The 18254-nt window shown below is 40.3% G+C and overlaps 1 protein-coding gene across 4 annotated transcripts in view; it reads left to right on the forward strand.

Moving 5' to 3' along the window:
* Positions 1-13797: 13797 nt before the first annotated feature.
* lrp8 (low density lipoprotein receptor-related protein 8, apolipoprotein e receptor) overlaps positions 13798-18254 on the forward strand; it is a 110492-nt gene continuing 106035 nt past the window's right edge. For all 4 annotated transcript variants that reach the window (XM_035524327.1, XM_035524328.1, XM_035524325.1 and 1 more), the window contains exons 1-2: positions 13798-13892; positions 14469-14588. In XM_035524327.1, the coding sequence (XP_035380220.1) occupies positions 13799-13892; positions 14469-14588 (214 nt within the window). In that variant the 5' untranslated portion in view covers position 13798. The remainder of the gene's footprint in view (positions 13893-14468; positions 14589-18254) is intronic.

Below are 18254 nucleotides of genomic sequence, written 5' to 3' on the forward strand. Positions count from 1 at the left end.
ATATGAATCTGTATGTAGCAGTCAAAGCAAAATAATGATACAATAATGATACAAGAGGCAACAACGTTACAAGATGCAATAATTGTGTGACCCTAATATAGCGGCCCATCTGTAAAGCGTGGTGGCCTGAGCGTGTGTGCGACTACCATGGAACATGTGCTCACCTGTGTTTTTATGCTTGTTTAGATTGCAGATGAGAGCAGTGGGATGAATTCTGAAGTGGACAGAAGGATGTCAGATCTTGATGCCTTACACTCAATCAAGTGCCTCAAATCTCAGTGGACAGTGCTTCATCTTGCAGGAGAACAAAGGCCTAAAATACAATATGAACTAGGGAGTTTTCAAGGACAAAAGTGAATGTTCTGGATTGGCCTAGTGAATCACTCCACCTGGTCCCCTCATAGCATGCACTTATCCAGTCCTGGCTATTGTTGTCCTGACAGCATTATCTTGTGCCAGTTGGATTATTACCCTTTGTGCCCAATGAGTACAGTGTGTGTGTGTGTGTGTGTGTGTGTGTGTGTGTGTGTGTGTGTATCCTCATTCCTCATGGCTCTGATATGAACTGAGTGTTACCTGTTTTCACATCTTTTCTATGTTGAGATCCTTCATACATGCTGTGACAATGAATTGGCCCAGGAGAGCACTAGAAGTGGATGTATGATCTCTGATAACAAAAAGGTCTCTGTTCCTTCTTTCTTTCCCTTCTGTGCCTCTCTTCATCTCTCACTCAATCGAGAGAGCGATAAAGCTGTCTTTCTCTCTCCAACTCTTGGCAGACTTTGTATGTTTACCATATGCATGAAGGAGCTGGCCATGAATCTAAAGAAGAAGGAAGTAGTTAAATAACTAAACCAGACCAGAGTCAATTGTGGTCAGAGAAACTTTAGTATATTACTAGCAATGGCATGGTATTCATAGGGGTTGAGGAGGAGGGAAAGAAGGATGTGTGTGTGTGTGTGTTTGTGTGTGTGTGTGTGTGTGTGTGTGTGTGTGTGTGTGTGTGTGTGTGTGTGTGTGTGTGTGTGTGTGTGAAAACGTCAGGAGGTGATGAGAAGAGCTAGTTGGGAACAGTTGGAGATGAGCCGACTGCTGCCAGTTATCATGAGCACTGCTTGAGGACAGAAGAGGAACAGAGAACGCTGAACCATCAGATTAGTGCAGGCGTGGCCTTGATTCTTACAATGCTGAGGCGAAGAACTGTACCACAGCTTGAGAGGGAAAAAATGTCAGAACCTCTGAATGTGCATGAGGAGACTAAATAAAATATCCTCCAGTGTATGGAGGGTGAGCCCTACAGGTGTAGAAGCAGCAGGGAAACTGCTCTTAATTTTATGTATCGACCAGAAAAAAGTATCATTTACAAAGTAGTCATTATATGTACCTGTACTATTGCTATGGGTTTGTGTTCTGGAGAGTAAGACAGAAGAAACATATACTGTCCCCTTCTACAGAGGTGGGCTGAGCAGCAGGTGCAGGTAATCCACAGCTAAACTGGGGCATTTCAAATTGTTTCAAGCAGAAGCGTCTCATACATTGATGTTCCTGTAAAGAAACACTCTTAAGGAAATGAACATAGAAAACCATCATTTGTATTTCCAGTTCAGTGGCTTTCTTCACCTGATTTGTGAAACTGTTTTTGATTTAGGCTGCTTTTTCCTCCTTCATCCCGTGTTTGAATCAGAGTCTTAACATTTTCCATTACAGCAGATTTTGGGTTAAAAATAAAGCCCATCAGTCATAAGACACCTCATGTAATCCTTCCTCTGTGCACCTTTGCCGTGTTTCACCTGGTTGCTACTGGCTTCTTTTTTTTAATAGCCTTTGTGTAAATTCAGAGCTCCCTCATACCCTCAGAGCTAACATGCTTATCACACAAAACAAATTTTTATTTTTCATTTATATTATGAAATATTCTTAAATGTAGAAACAGGTTTGCTATACTATGCCCCACAGGAATATCTATCTATCTATCTATCTATCTATCTATCTATCTATCTATCTATCTATCTATCTATCTATTATATATATATATATATATATATATATATATATATATATATATATATATATATATATATATAAAATACTTAAACATAGAAATCCTACAGAATAATGCAGAGACTTGATCCTTTTTATGGAGCCTTCACTAATCTCTTTCTAGCAAGGCAAAAACATCAAAGACATGCTTGACAAAAGTGATATATCTATCAACATCTATCAATCTCTATCAATATCAATATCTATCAAATATCTATCAAATAATAACTGTGATATTGTAGCCTGCAACTACTATAAAAGTGCTGCATGTAACCAGCTCTAAAGCATCAGTTGTTATCATCCAGTTTAATATTGCAGAAGATACCAAAGCACAACCATGTCTTATGAGTATACATTGTTTAACGAAATGACTTTCAGATTAACTCTCAATGCTTCTATGCACATTGACACAGGCTCTTCCAGGAAGACTTTCTCTGCTTTACCCTACTCTCGGCCACGGGCCATAGTTATGGACTGGGTCTTGCACTTTGTAATAAAAGTTATGATATTTTCCTTCTCATTTTGTTCATATTAATGCCTTTGTTCATCAATATTCTGGCAAATGTAAGGCTGAGGTGCTTGTTATGTGCATACAACTACGGTGATTTACTGGGAGAAGATCTTCAGAGGATTTAAAGTACTATAATTCTCATTCCTTCACTGCTATCTAAAACAATGATGCAAAACAAGTCTGCAAGAGCCAGTGTGCATGCTAATGAAAGAGATTAATGTGCTTTAGAAGCATGATATTCTCCTGCAGACACATTCATCTTCTGGAAACAACTCCCAATTCCTCACTCTACTTATACAGTTGTATTGTTACATTTCATGTCAAGTTTACAATTTCAGGAAATTATTACTCCTGTCATGGTCTTGCCGTTTCCAGCATAAAGCATTTTTCATGCGCCAGAGAAATTCTTGTGGATCAGCTTTAACCTGCAATGTTATTGTGTTGTGTTGCTGATATTTTTTGCTGGAAAGGTTATGACCCAGTTTGAGACCCAACCCATTTGTTCCTCGCAACGGTTCAGGAGTGTTCCTCCAGACATCTGCCCTGTGAAATGGTTTGGCCTGGTGGACTTGAAGAGCCATCTGCTGCTGGGATGTCTTGTGGTGTGATGGTGACTCGTGTCACTGTGAGAGCAAACAAGCGAAATAAATGAACCAGTGAAAATAGGAAAGAGAAAGGAAAGCTCCCAGATTCCACCTGTCTTAAACATCTACTGCCATATTGTGTTTGTGGCCACCTTTGGTACATGTATGCAGTGCACAAGTGAATAGTATGTGATCTCCTTTTTTTCCTGAGCCAGAAGGGAGGAGATTTTTAAAAATACTTTAAATCTTTGTGGCAATATATTTCTTTGAGGTATTTTACATAAATAATGGACTCAGTGTTGCATGATGGTCATCTGCCTCCTCAAATAAGAGCTTGGTGACTATTTTGAGAACATACACCTTTTGGGTATATACATTTAGTTAAACTAGTTTACATTAGTTCAAACAAACAGTCAGTAGCACACACACACACACACACACACACACACACACACACACACACACACACACACACACACACTGCATTTAATTACTTAATAAATTGCTCATTTACTTAACCTTTATATAACACGTTCAAGACCCAATTCATGTGTAAATATAGGCAGGCTCAGCTTGCCAGGCGCTGTCCGTCGTGTCATGCTCCTCTTGCTGTCTTCTTGGCTTACTGCTTCTCGCTGGAGAACTGGCTACAATTGGCACGCTGTGGGACAAACAGTCCTGGGCTACGGCACCCACATTCCTCTCCTCTGCCTTTCTCCATGTGGTCTGCAGCTCTGGCTCCCCAGAGCCTCCAGCCGTAACCTGTGGTCACATCGCACTGCCTCCTTGCAACAGAAAGAACAGAGGGCTCAGAGTTTAAAATGCTGCTGCAGAGCTAATGGTGAAGAGTCTGTGACTTCTGACACCGGCCACTGCTCTGATTGTACCATAAAGTCACTGCCTCTGCTTCAGTGACAAACTATATCAGAATGGGATGTGAAGGAAGATAGCTATCTGAGAAATCATCTTATCAGTACTTGTCAAGTCGTGCATAACCCTGTGGTCTTGCTGACAGAGAGAAATTAAAGGTTGTCAGATATTCACAGAGAGTGCAAGGGAGGCAATCCATTCATGAGGTCATTTGTTATGTTTCTGCTATGTGGTTAACTGGTTTGGTTTTTCACAAGTTATATATGGTCATTTTCTTTATAAGTGATCTTATTAGGGCTGACAGCTGCATCGGGAAATTGAGTGTTGAAATGTTTATAGTGTTGACTTGCCCTCATAGAGTTTGTGCTTTCCTGCTTGACTCTCAACAGTAAAGTTTTTTTATCAGTTTTCTTTCCCCATGGGCGACATGAAAAATGGATGTTGTTTTGCCCTTAATATGTCTACTTTGCATTTAATTCAGGGTTTGACAACATTTTTTTCACAATCAGCTGTGATTTAATCCAGTTTAGGGTGGGTGTGAAGCCACCACATTACTCACGTTGTCATGGTAATGATGGCAGCAGTTCCGCACCCGGGCTGAAAGAGGTTTTTATATGAGCCCCAGAGACAAAGCTCAAGGGCCATCTGGCACAAGTGGACCAAGTGTAGGAGCATGCTACGTACGTTTGTGAAGTCTGAGACAGACAGACATGTTTATTCACATGCAGCTAGTGCTGTGTGCCCGTGTGTCCATGCATGGCCAGTCAAATAAATAATTCAGAAATTATGTGGCATTTATCAGCAGATAAACCTGACAGATGAGCACCTTGACAGGAAGGTGGACATCAGTGAGACTGAAGGACGTCCTGGCAGACACAGCTAGAGACTTTAAGGACAATTACTGTACAAACAAAGTGCGGAGCAATCAAAGTAGTCAGCGGCAAGCTGGAAAACTGCTGGAACTGCTGGTCTGGTTTTCCTTGGTTTTCCTCATATTCACATTCTCTGTACACTGTGAGAGGTTTTGATTTTAAAGCTTACAGAAATTTCCATGATTTCTGGACACCAGGCTCACCTAGAAATGCGCCAGTCAAGTGAAATCAGCCCTTCATCTGGAGAAAGGGGGAACATATTTTGGAAAAAAGTCACACGCTTGTTTTTTGTTGTTGTTGTTGTTTTGTTTTTGTTTTTTTGGAGAACCCATGTCAGTCTGAATCATTCTATGCAGCTCTACAGTGAAACATTGCCAGATATAACTATTAAACGCAAAGCTGCTAGAATCAAGGAACTAAATCTAACCAAAAAATGACAGCATGAGAGAGATGTTGCTGGATTCCATATGAAAGAAGAAAAGGTATGAATGCAAAAACTCTAGCCCTAATAAGGGGGTTTGTGTCCATGTACAGCATGTGACACATGCTCTTCTCAAGAGCAACTTACATTATCATTAGTGTGACAATTTGTGTGTTTCATGAGAATTAAAGCAATGACCTGGGGTTCATGAACACAATGCTCAAGATGATCTAGCAGTGGAACTACAGACAGGCTAAATTCTTGAAACAATGAGAGCGTTAAATACAGCAATAGAAGCATAGCATAAGGATTCGCTATATAACTATTACCAATACTGGATAAAAATAGGAAATCAGTGGCATATTCTTATAATATAACCCATTAATTTAGAAGAAGGATAGCCAGTATTTTGAGTTTACAATGTGACCTGATTGCTCAATTAGCCTCATTGATGTACAATATAGCCTAAGCAACACCCAAGCAACACACATTACTTAAAGGCAACTGCAGAGAAGCCTGTTAACTGAAGATTTCCCAAACCTTGCAATAATGAAAGCACAAATACCACACGTTTCCACACAGAAATTTCAGCAGGGAAAACGTTTTTTGAAAGTGATTTTGTAAATGACAACCTACAAACCACAGGCAAATTTTTTATAAAAATGCTAAAAGAATAAATATCACTCCAGTGCTTCATCGCTTCTGCTGTTTTCCTGCTTTTGGACACCATGGATTTAAACCCTGAGGCCTGCTTACCTGCAAAGCCAAAAATAGATCACCCACCCACCCCCAGATGCTGGTCAAATCCCACACCGTATCTCTCATCCTCTGCACCATAAGTACAGCTCAGCTAGACTGGCTGTCAGGAGACAATGAAGGAAAATGTGTACTCTAGACTCGTCTATGTAATGGTACTCAGGCAGTGGAATAAACCTCCCTTGTTCTGAAGATGCCCTTTTTAAACAGCACTTAAAAGCAACACTAATGTGCAAAATACTGCACATCAGAAAACAAACCAACTAACTAAACCACTACTGCCCTTCTCCTCTCTCTGTGGATGCATGTTTTTACTGACCCTTGACTCTGGCAGGTTGACAATATCTTCAGACGCTAGCCTCTATGGGCAAGTATTAAGGCTAAATGATTTCCAGACACACAACAAAGCACTTGTGTGAGTCACTCTGGGTAAGAGGGTCTGCCAATTGCTGGAAAGATAAATGTAAATATAATGAAATGTCTTGGGTTTGGAGTGCTTCTTCAATGAGCTAGGTGCCAACTGGGTAAACGAGCAGTTGATATGCAGCGGTCATATGAGGAGGAGAAGGAGAACAAAGCTCAGCTTCATTCTGATTCCTGTTTTTATGTTACACCCCACATGATGGTGAAAAGCTTGCGGAGCAAGGCAGTCAGGTACAAAAGAGCAGTGCGGGAGCCTGCTGCAGTTTGCCTGGATTTCTCATCAAAGCTGTGTTCTTGGCTGCTAGCATGTTGCTGGCTATGCTTTCATTCAACAAACGTAGTAGCATACTACCAGTACAGCCCACCTTATTAGGAAAACCTACCTTGCACCTAATTGGACACCTTTCTGCACTGCAGGTGCATTTTATAGGTGTATAATTACCCATGTGATACCATACCAAATTTTACAGCCCCCTTCTACGTCTGCTCTGATCATAGGACCACTGCTGACTGGAGATGAATTGTGTGGCAGACCATTCTCAACGCAGCGTTGACACAGAGATGCTAGTGTCATGGTAGTGGGTGTTATGCTGGTATGAGTGTATCAGGCATAGCAGTATTGTTCAGATTTTTTTCTCCATGTGCCATGTCACTGCCAAGTTGAGTGTTGCCCACCACCCAAAAATATCCAAACAAAAATATCCTGTGGTCTGGAACTGACTACAGAGAAAGAGTTGTAGAACACCTATCAGGGCTCATTTGGAAACGGCTTGGTCTGTAACTGCACTTCTACAAGGTGTTTCTAATAAGTATATAGTTCTAATGAAGCCTGTGGCATGTGTCCACTTCTACATGCTTTCTAATTTGTGGGACATGATGACCGCTTTGTGTAAAGCGTAATTGTGTATGCTCGACCAGGTCTGTGGGGCTATACAAGTGAGTCGGATGCTTTAAATTTACTTCAGTCTGCCCAGATCAATCACTAAGGCAACTTAGTCTTCACTACTACACTACTCTACAGCATGTTATATATATATATATATATATATATATATATATATATATATATATATATATATATATATATATATATATATATATATATATAAAAAATTCAGATAATTAATAATTATATATAATTCAATAATTCGAAAAAAATGTTGAGTATTTAATCACTATCACTATGATGTTCTAGAATACAGTATGCAACACAAACATATTCTAATTAAGTGAATAAATACTATTTTAGTGTACTTACCTCCACATATCACATGTACACTCCTACAGTCTGTAGAAAAAATGTTTTTCCATTCCTGATCACTCTTTATTTTTGGAGTTGTTATTGCAAGGTAATGCTTTTTTCTTAATGCTCTTAGCTGTTGTGTACATGTCAAAAAATCAATATTGATGTCAAGCCGGTCTTGACCCCATTTTATATCCCTTAATCATTATTCTTGGACATGTGTTGGTCATCTTACCACTGGGCTAAGTAACGGCTTGGAGAAATGAAATGGCACAAGACTCTCCATTTATGAGCTGGTCGGAATTCCATGTTTGTATGAGTGGCATGTTATGGACCCCCATCTCACCAAGAGGGAAAGACCGTTCTTCTTTCGACTGCTTTTGTTCACTCCTCTATGACAGTTTGTCACTCTGTCATCCTTATTCTTCTGCTCTTGCACAACTTTATTCCCCTCAGGTACGTAATATATCTCTATGCTGCTGAACATCCACTAGCTGCTGCAGTCCACCATCTTGATATTAAGCAACTCACATAACCTTTCATGACCACTTTATCTAGCTTTTCTTTCTTTTGTTTTAATCATCAGTTGCTGGCAACCATTTCCATTTTGTTTCTGTGTCTTCATTCCAGACCTACACCCTTTTGGTCTCTGTAGATCATTCAATTGTACCTTAACTTATATCTCTCACTTTGTTTGGTGTTGCGGAGTCAGACTCTCTCTCTCTCTCTCTCTCTCTCTCTCTCTCTCTCTCTCTCTCTCACTCTGGTTATGCATGTCTCTGTCACCCTCTCCTTCTGAAGTGCCACAGTAAATTGTTTCTTGCCTCAGCACTGTAAAATGAATCATTATACTTCAGTAAGCTGGAAGAGAGCAGACAGAGCTCACCAGTCTTATTACTCTCCACCACAATGCCTTCTTAGACGTTGAATACCCTTATTTCAATTCAAGAATATTGCTTTATTAAGTCATGCTAAAAATTGAAAATAGAAACTGATTATGAAATAAACCTGAGTTGGACAGCTACAGAGGCATCTACCAAAGCATTTCACCAACATGCCCTACAAAAGGGGAATGTGTGCCTAGAAGAGAAGGACAGCCTTTTTTCTCTAATATGTCTTAGTCGAACAGATTGCGCACAATCACTGATCCAACTGCTCCTGAGTCCCACTGTAATTACATTTAACCACCTTCTTCTGGTTCTTGCATGTCACAGGTCCTGTGCTGCAGTGTATTTACAATTCTTCACACTAAAGGAAAAACGTGAAATAGCTCACTAAAACCAATGTTGTAACATTTTTTAATCAAGAATGAGCCAAAGTGATGGTGCATTTTGTGTGACTTTCTTGTTTTATTGATTTCATGAAAATTCACTATGGAATCAGGTTGGATGTTTAATTAAATAGTAGCTAATCCTTTCTCAATCTCATTGTTCCTTTTCAGTTGTTTCTGATCTGTTTTCAAATAACATCAGATACAAATGATTTAGTAACAAAAACTGGTTCAAGTGAAGGTTATGTTGAAATCTCTTCTGTACATGTTTTATAACTTTAGTGTCTGGCCTAAAGGATATTGCTTTTAAATGTTTCATTTTAAATGTTTAATATATGAAATTCACTGAATCTTAAATATGAAATTTATCTCAGTACTGTTATTCAGTATAGTATTACCGAGACTTGTTCTCTAAACAGTTAAACTTTCACAAAAAACAGCCAGATGCATGATGTGGAATTATATCAATATGCTGAGAAAATCTTCCTCTCATGATTTGCATTTAGACGAGATGATTATTATTATATTATTGCAATGATAGAGAATGTACCACAAGAACTGAGAAAATAGTCAACATGTTAAAAGGTTTGTGTGTGTGTGTGTGTGCGTGTGTGTGTGTGTGTGTGTGTATGGGTGTATGGGTGTTTGTGTCTGGCCTAAAAAATATGTGACATTGTTGCTATTTCAGAAGTGAACTTATCTAAATAATGCCATATACTGGATAATACCAAATGTTTGCATACATCCCCAGATAAACCTGCAAAGGCTGTGTAAACTGATTGTGCAGTAGTGTTACGGGTTTTTGTCATTACGTGTGTAGACACATCTACACAAAACCACTACTTTCACCACTTTTTCATCTCTTTACACCACCTGATTTACATGCAAACAGGTTAATCTCCAAATCTTAGTGGCTGATGGAGGTGCTTGACTGTTCCAGAGTTGTACCAAAAGCAGGAAGTTGCAACACCCCGAAACAATCTCCATTCTTTTTCTCTGTGTCCAAATAAATTTGGGGAAAAGACTCAAATGTTTTCTCACTATTGCTGTTGAACTAAATGTGTTATCTGGTAAGTGAAGTCTTTTAAACTTTGCTACCTGGGGAGAACAAAACAAAGAACAAAAAAATCTTACCCAGACAATGTGTTTTGGAATTGAATTTGAACTGCTGAGATCTTAAGAAAAGATTGATTTAGATGCTTTACAGATAAGGAACAATGATGAAGCACAATGATTGTTCAATTTCAGGTTGCTTATATTTATTAGATTACCTGCCTTAAAACAAACAAGGCCAGGCTACAGAGTGTAAAGTGCTCACCTAATTTGATATACATTATGTAGCACATACAGATTTGTAAAAAAAAAAAAAAGTTACTGCTTAATGCCTTGAAATGTGAAAATATATAATATATATAAAAAATATATAAATATATAATAGTTGCAGAAAGTACTTAAGACGTTTAACAAACTGAATTGACAGGAGAGAAGAAAGGTGTGTTTTGTCTTACATTCACTAACATGTTTTACCAAAAATCCTGTGTTTGATGCAGGAAGCTTTAGAGATTATCTTTTTTTTTAAAGCAACCCATGCAAGATAGGCTTCGTACTCATTCAGCACAAAGCATTTCACACACCATGGTGTTAATCTGACTGTTATACCATGTAATCCTAAATTACAGCAAGTCTATTTACATATTTCAGGAAAGTCTGGTTAGTTCACAGCTCATACTTTTGTAACAAAAGAGGTATTCTTAAATAAAATAAAAAATCAAATCATATTCTCAATGCACACCCTAGAATTTGGTTACAGTATAGTTTTTACAGATTATGTGACCTAGTATAAGAACACATATTCTCTTATATATATATATATATATATATATATATATATATATATATATATATATATATATATATATATATGCTATTCTACCTATTCATCTTGGCAGTGAAAACTGTCTCAATGTCACTTAGCTGTTCAAAGGTCACTGAGCATCTGAATTACTGGGCCTGAGATATTACAAGCATTGTCTTGCTTGAATGACATTGTAGTAACACAGACACTAAGAGAACTAGAGGAGAAGTGAGCAAGAGGAGCTTTTGCAGTCAAATTGGCCGAGGCATATATATTTATAAGCTTTGCCTTCACATATTCTGCAAGAAGTCTTGTGTAAAATGTCTCATTACCCTGTAATCATAACACTGCTCAAACACCGTTGACTGGAATATAACCTTGCCTCCACAATGAAATAGGCTAAAGTCCAGAATGAATTACAAAGTGCTAAATGCATGCTTTCTGTTCAAGGTGGATTGAGTTCCTTAACCTAGCTAGGAAAGTAGAAAGTATATGTAGTTTGCTACGTATCTTTTGGAACATCCAGCTGTGTCAGGGGTTTTAAGTGCAAATGACAACAATATCATTAACTTTCATTCCTAACACATTGGATAAAACCGTGTTCAAATCTTGGTCCTGACCACAATGTATGGTGGGCAATGGGCCAAGTATTGACTAAATGTTTCTTTGCTTTTTGGGTCAGTGGCTTGGCAACTAGCAGCTTCAGCTAGTTCTGACTGGAAAATGAAAGAAACTGCTGAGCACTCTCTCCCACATATCCTTTTGCGCAGTGTGCCAGAAAGGCGTTGATCTTATTGTAGGAGCCTGAAGACAGAAAAGAATTAGAAGAATATTTGGATAGAGACGTGAGTCTCCCATGTAGTTACCCCTTTCAGTGGAAAGGTAGCCCAAACACGTAGTGTGCTTTGGTCTTCAGGAGGCTTGTATTAGAAGGCCTAGATAATCCAACTTTACATGATCTGCTTCAGATACAGCTGAATGTAAAATGTTGCGATGCTTCTCAGCATATAAATGAGAATGATTTAGAAATGCACCAGTGAAGACTAACTGGTGCACGGGGGGAAAAGTGAATGAGGGAAGGAAGCCATTGTGCTGCAGGTACACAGACTGACAATTTAAAAGTGAAAGCTCAGGTGTTTCAGAATGGTTGCGTTAGGCTGGCTGCATGTAACATGGCACAGCAAACGTATGTTGTCATTTGGCAAATCCTTTCCAGGATTCCAGCTCATATGTCACAGAATAAAGAATTGCTCTTTGGCTATAGTTCATTAAACCCCTCAAGCTGATGAAATCATAGGATAATACACTTGTAACACCACGCCCCAGCACACACACACACACACACACACACATACACACACATATATACACTATATATATATATATAACACTAAATGTTCCACAGTCAAGTGTCAATGGTATTATGACAAAGTGGAAGTGATTGGGAACTAAAGTGGTAGGCCATGTGAAATGACAGAGTGGGGTCAGCGGATGCTGAGGCGTGTAGTTTGCAGAGGTCACCAACTTTCTGCAGAGTCAATTGCTGCAGACCTCCAAACTTCATGTGGCCTTCAGATTAGCTCAAGAACAGTGCGTAGAGAGCTTCATGGAATGGGTTTCCATGGCGGAGCAGCTGCATCCAAGCCTTACATCACCAAGCGCAATGCAAAGTGTTGGATGCAGTGGTGTAAAGAATGCTGCCACTGGACTCTAGAGCAGTGGAGACGTGCTCTCTGGAGTGAGGAATCATGCTTCTCCATCTGGCAATCCGATGGACGAGTCTGGGTTTGGCGGTTGCCAGGAGAACGGTACTTGTCTGACTGCTTTGTGCCAAGTGTAAAATTTGGTGGAGGGGGGAATTATGGTGTTGGGTTGTTTTTCAGGAGTTGGGCACAGCCCCTTACTTCCAGTGAAAGGAACTGTTAATGCTTTAGCATAGCAATAGATTTTTGGACAATTTCATGCGCCCAACTTTGTGGGAACAGTTTGGGGATGATCCCTTCCTGTTCCAACATGACTGTGCACCAGTGCACAAAGCAAGGTCCATAAAGACATGGATGAGCAACTTTGGCCTTCTCATCCACAGCCTCACAAACTCTGACCTCACAAATGCGCTTCTGAAAGAATGGTAACAAAATTCCCATAAACACACTCCTAAACCTTGTGGAAAGCCTTCCCAGAAGAGTTGAAGCTGTTATAACTGCGAAGGGTGGGCTGACATCATATTAAACCCTACGGATAAAGATTGGGATGTCACTCAAATTCATATGCGTGCGAAGTGTGTGTGTGTGTGTGTGTGTGTGTGTGTGTGTGTGTTTACATATATATTCACAGTTTTTGCCATAATAGAATTCTTCCCTATTTAGAGATTTAATATTGCATTTTAAATGGCGAGATTCAAATGTCAGTTTACCCTTAAAATATATTTTGCAGCCCATGTGACTAAATAACGTGGATCACTGTTTTATGAATTGTTCTGTTGAACAGGCTATATTAAAAGTGTCAGTAGTATCACAAACAGCCCTGGAAATTATTACTTCGTGGTCCATCCTCTTCATTGGCTTATTGCAAACAGCATATCCTCCATCAGATTATTTCCTACTGTAACGGACCGATATCACTTTGCCCGCTGCCCACGGCCGCTACGACACTGCAAGCGTGATCCCGCCCATGGACAATGTCGTCACCAGTTCAGATCCGCAGCTATTGAAGCTGGGGCAACTATGAGATAGCACACTGGCTTCGTGCGCTCAGGAGAAAGACTGTCACAACGCTTTTTTATATATATTTATATACACGCATATATATATATATATATATACATACATATATATATATATATATATATATATATATATATATATATATATATATATATATATATATATATATATATATATATATATATATATATGTATGTATGTGTATAAAAATATATATATATATATTTCGAATGAACAGAGAGTCCACATCTAGAAGGATGTGTTCGGGAATAAGACAACTGCTGCTCTTACATTTGTTCCTCATGGAGATTCTTTATACTAAAGGTAGGTGGTTATTGTCGGAACTTGAGAGAATAATTGCCGTACGATCAGGGAAATAGAGAGAAGAGCAGGCACCGGCGCCGATGACTCCTTGTTCCTAACTCCATATAAGTAATTATGTTAAGAAAATGAATAGATTATTTGTCATGTGGTCATTCAGATGAGCTAAAACACTGATTTCGGCGTTAAGAATAAACCCTGCGCAGACTGATAGCTCGCTGTGTTGCACAGAGACCGAGGACCGTGTGCGCTCTGTTCACATGTGCTTCTGCATGTAATGCTTTTTGTAGGCTACATAATAACATACGAAAAGAGAAAAACAAATGCTGTGAAGTGATGGATAAATGTAAGACGCAGTGGTTTCGGTTTGTTTTTTTTACGCAGCCTATCGACCTGGGCATTAGCGCTCCATGTCTGTTTTGGAAACATAATGTCAGCATCAGTAGTCGGACCCGTCACGTATAGGACCGACACTAAACGCTGTTCAGTGGTCAGTCACAAGGTTTGCTCTTGCCTTTGTAAAGTATCCTCCACATATCCCTAAATGACGCCGATCCTTCAAAAATGCTTTTGTTGCAGGGACCAAAACGGATTGCGAAACCGGCCAGTTTAAGTGCAAAAACGGCAGGTGCATTCCCACTCCGTGGCGATGCGACGACGACGACGACTGCTCCGATAACAGCGACGAGGACAACTGTCGTAAGTCGTCGGCTTTTGATAACAGGGGCCGTATCTGAAGTTTCAGGACCATGTCGGCCAGTATACCGTTGTTGCGATGGCGCTTTGCTGGCTTCAAAAGTGCCACCAAAAAGTTTGATTGCGTGCATTAGCGGGGGTCTGTGGATTATTGTAGGTCAGGGGTTTTTTGTAGAGTGGCCCATGCAGTGTGATTTTGTGTGGGGAGGTTATTGAAGCTTAACTTACCGTTAGACCTTTTTTTTTTTTTTTTTTTTTTTTTTTTTTTTTAATCAAAAGTTTAAAGAGTTTAAAGCAATGAATATTGCACTAGTCAATGTGAAGTAAGGATTAAAATGATTTTGGTGTTTTTCCAGCCATGATTAAAAAACAACCTATCACTTTAGTTCAGACTTAGTCACAATTAACTTGCCCAAGCGGGCAAATTAACATCACTTGAACATGTCTTGGAGGGTATGGGCTAACATGCTGGCTATTAGTACAAGACTGGCATGATGGGCTGCCAGTAAGTTGGCCCCAGGCCTATGCTTCATTGCATACCAGCTGCTAACACTCCTGTTCTTTCCAGCCACCCTGAGCTCTAAAGCAGCAATAACATTTCTCAAAAAAAAAGACAAAATAAAACAGTAAAGGACGGGACATGAGGTGGCATTGCCAGCTCGCTTGCCCTCTGAGTTCAGTTTTGCTGCCTGCGTCTGGCACACTGCTGGCATCAGTTATGCTAGTTAATATGGATCCATGATGGGTGCCTTCATTCACACCATATCTCCAGCACCCAGGGCTTCTGCAGGTCTGTATCCAGTTTGGGGGCACTCTGTTGGATTGTCAGCACCATGAAAGTCCCCTTGTCTATTGGGCTTTCCCCCCTGTGTATTCAGAAAGACAGGGAATTAAAAATAATTCCTCAAGGATGAAGGTTTTGTGCTTTGCTTTAAGACATGGACTACTCAGAGATGTGGAGGGATTCTTCTTTGGTTGCCCATGGAGACGGCTGTAGCAACACTTCAGAATACGGGCACACATGCGTACACATATGCGCACACGCACACACCCCCACGCACACATACACACACAGTCTCTCCCTGTCTCTTTTCCTGTTTTTTTCCTCTAATTCTTTCCTTTGTCACACTCTCTTAAGTGCATGTGTTTGAAGACTGAAGTTATTGTCTTATTTTTATAGTGTGACTTTATGACAAATAGGCTGCTGATCAGCTTCTGGATAATAACATAGCATATTGATTGGAATTTATTTATGTATTCATTTTTACATAAAACGGTGTTTATGGGTGCTTATTAGATTGTTCACACTGTACTTTAGTTTGTTGAATTTAATGATGGGAAATCTGTGGGCATGAGGGCCTGTTATATATTGGGGGTCATCAGGTGGGTGGCACTGAAATGATTATTATTAGCATGTATATTTCCTTGGTTGTGTGCCTGACAGCCAGGGTGTGAGATAGTGAGTGAGAGGGAGTGGTGGAGCTGGAGCGGCTCACCCTCACAGATGAGGCTTCACAACAAATTTCATGCCTCTCTGTTTGTCTGAGTCCTATGAGAGACTGCAACAGAAGTGTTAAATCTCACTACTCCTCATTTCTCCTCTCTCTCGCTGTCTCTCTCTCTCTCTCGTTCTCTTTCTCTCAAACAGCAGTGAAATAGAATATATCCTACAAGGTCAAAGGCCAGAGACTTAATCAATTTCCTTTTCTACTATCGAATGTTTCAGTCCATTGAAAGTCAGACTCAGAGAGAGCAACAGAAGCAAAGGAGCTGTATGTCATTTGATAGTGAACTAAGAAAACATGCAAGCTCACAGTTAGCACTAGTCGTCTCTCTTTCTGTCACGCATTGTCCTGTAGCTTTGACATTGTTTGCTCAGAGCCTGTCTATTAAATACACAGTTTCCTAATATAAGCTTTTCTAATTTAACTTTCCTAAATTAAGACTGCACAGACAAATGTGCACACACACACACACACACACACACACACACACACACACACACATATAAAACTTGTGGAAAAATCTGACACTAATATTGTGCTGAAATGCTGTACCAGCAATGTGGTCTCTGTCTGCTTTTCACTGTCCTTCTTGTGTTGTTCCTCACGCTGATAATAAATACAGTGCTGCCCATTAGGCCACTGAAAGGCAACGTGCACAGCCAGCATCCTGAGGAGATGATAGCACTGTAATGTTATCTCCTGTCATCTGATCGCATGGTCACAAGCGCACACCCTGCCTCCTCTCGTCCTGAGCTGCACACGGATTCCACTCATTTAGAGGGATGAAAGGCTTTAAACACAGGACTACAGGTTTTATGTGTTACAACAAGCAAGAACTGCAAATTTTGATGTTTTATCTAGTCAGGTCACTCTGTGCAAGCAGTGTGAACCCTACACCATATTGAACGAGGGGAAATTTGAAATCTTCCAGAGCCAGGATCTGGTGACCTCGAGTAGTTACACTCACAGGATCCAGTAACTCATCGTTTAATCTGTGAGTTAGTCATTTGAGCTACAGTAATTTACTGAAGTGACCTGGCAGAGTGAGTAGAGCAGGTGACTTTTTTGTGTGGAGGGGGATTGTTTTCTATAAATGCATGAATGTTGTTGGAAAGAGCTATAGCGCTGTAGTAATTATAGCTAAGGTCAGTTACTGCCTTGAGGCTTCTGTAGTGCAAGAACATGTTTAGAAGACCCCCAGTTGTTCTTCAAGGAAAATCTGGGTGTATTTTTACTGGCATGGACATGAACCAATCCCCTCACTGCCTGTGCTTATCATCATCATCATCTAATTAGTGCCTATCCCTCTGCAGCAGTGTCTGTGAGTTTGGCATAAGGGGGGTTCTTTAAGGCAACCACTCACCACCCACCTTCAGCATCAGAATCTCAGCTGTGACCTGTGGCATGTTCACAGATACACAACATTCACAGTATACATTCAGGGCTGTGTGCCGGTCTTTCCTCAAGCAGTGGCTGGAGCCAAATTATGCTTTCCTTGAATATGGGGACACATTTATCACCAGGAGGTGTTGTGCATGCTCTCCTGAAATGCAAACACAGACACGTGCACGCACACACACACACGCACACACACACACACACACACACACACACACACACACACACACACACACACGCATATGTGCGTGCACAATATAAGCCCTGAGATAAATCTATTGGAGCATGTGACCAAGTCTCTGACCAGCTATTGATTTGCATCTGGCTGTTATGGTGATTTATGAAACTTGGGATTTATATATTCTTTGCAAATATGAGCAAAGGATGTGGAGCATGGGGCAGTGTGTGAAGGTTGTATGATGTTGCAGGTTTAACAGCTCATTCTTGTAGTAATGAGGCTCCTCCTGGTCTAGAAGCCCGGGGCTTTGTGGTGTGGCCGAGGGCACTGCAAGGGGAGGAGCAGGGAGGAGCAGAGAGGAGGAGAGAGGCGCACAGTCAGTGCCTAGAGCACACACCCAGTCATGTGTGCGAGCCCCCATTTGGCTTTTCTCTCTCCTCCTGGCTCTTACTCCTATATTCCCTCAACAACTGTGCTGTTTCCTTTCCCTGATCAAGGTAGAAAGGCTAGAATCATTTGGGGAGAACATGATGGGGAGGGGATGGTATCAAGGTTTTGTGTGTGTGCACACACACACCTCTGTACCTG

The sequence above is a fragment of the Electrophorus electricus genome, chromosome 3 (assembly GCF_013358815.1).
Source record: "Electrophorus electricus isolate fEleEle1 chromosome 3, fEleEle1.pri, whole genome shotgun sequence".
Classification (NCBI taxonomy): Eukaryota; Metazoa; Chordata; class Actinopteri; order Gymnotiformes; family Gymnotidae; genus Electrophorus; species Electrophorus electricus.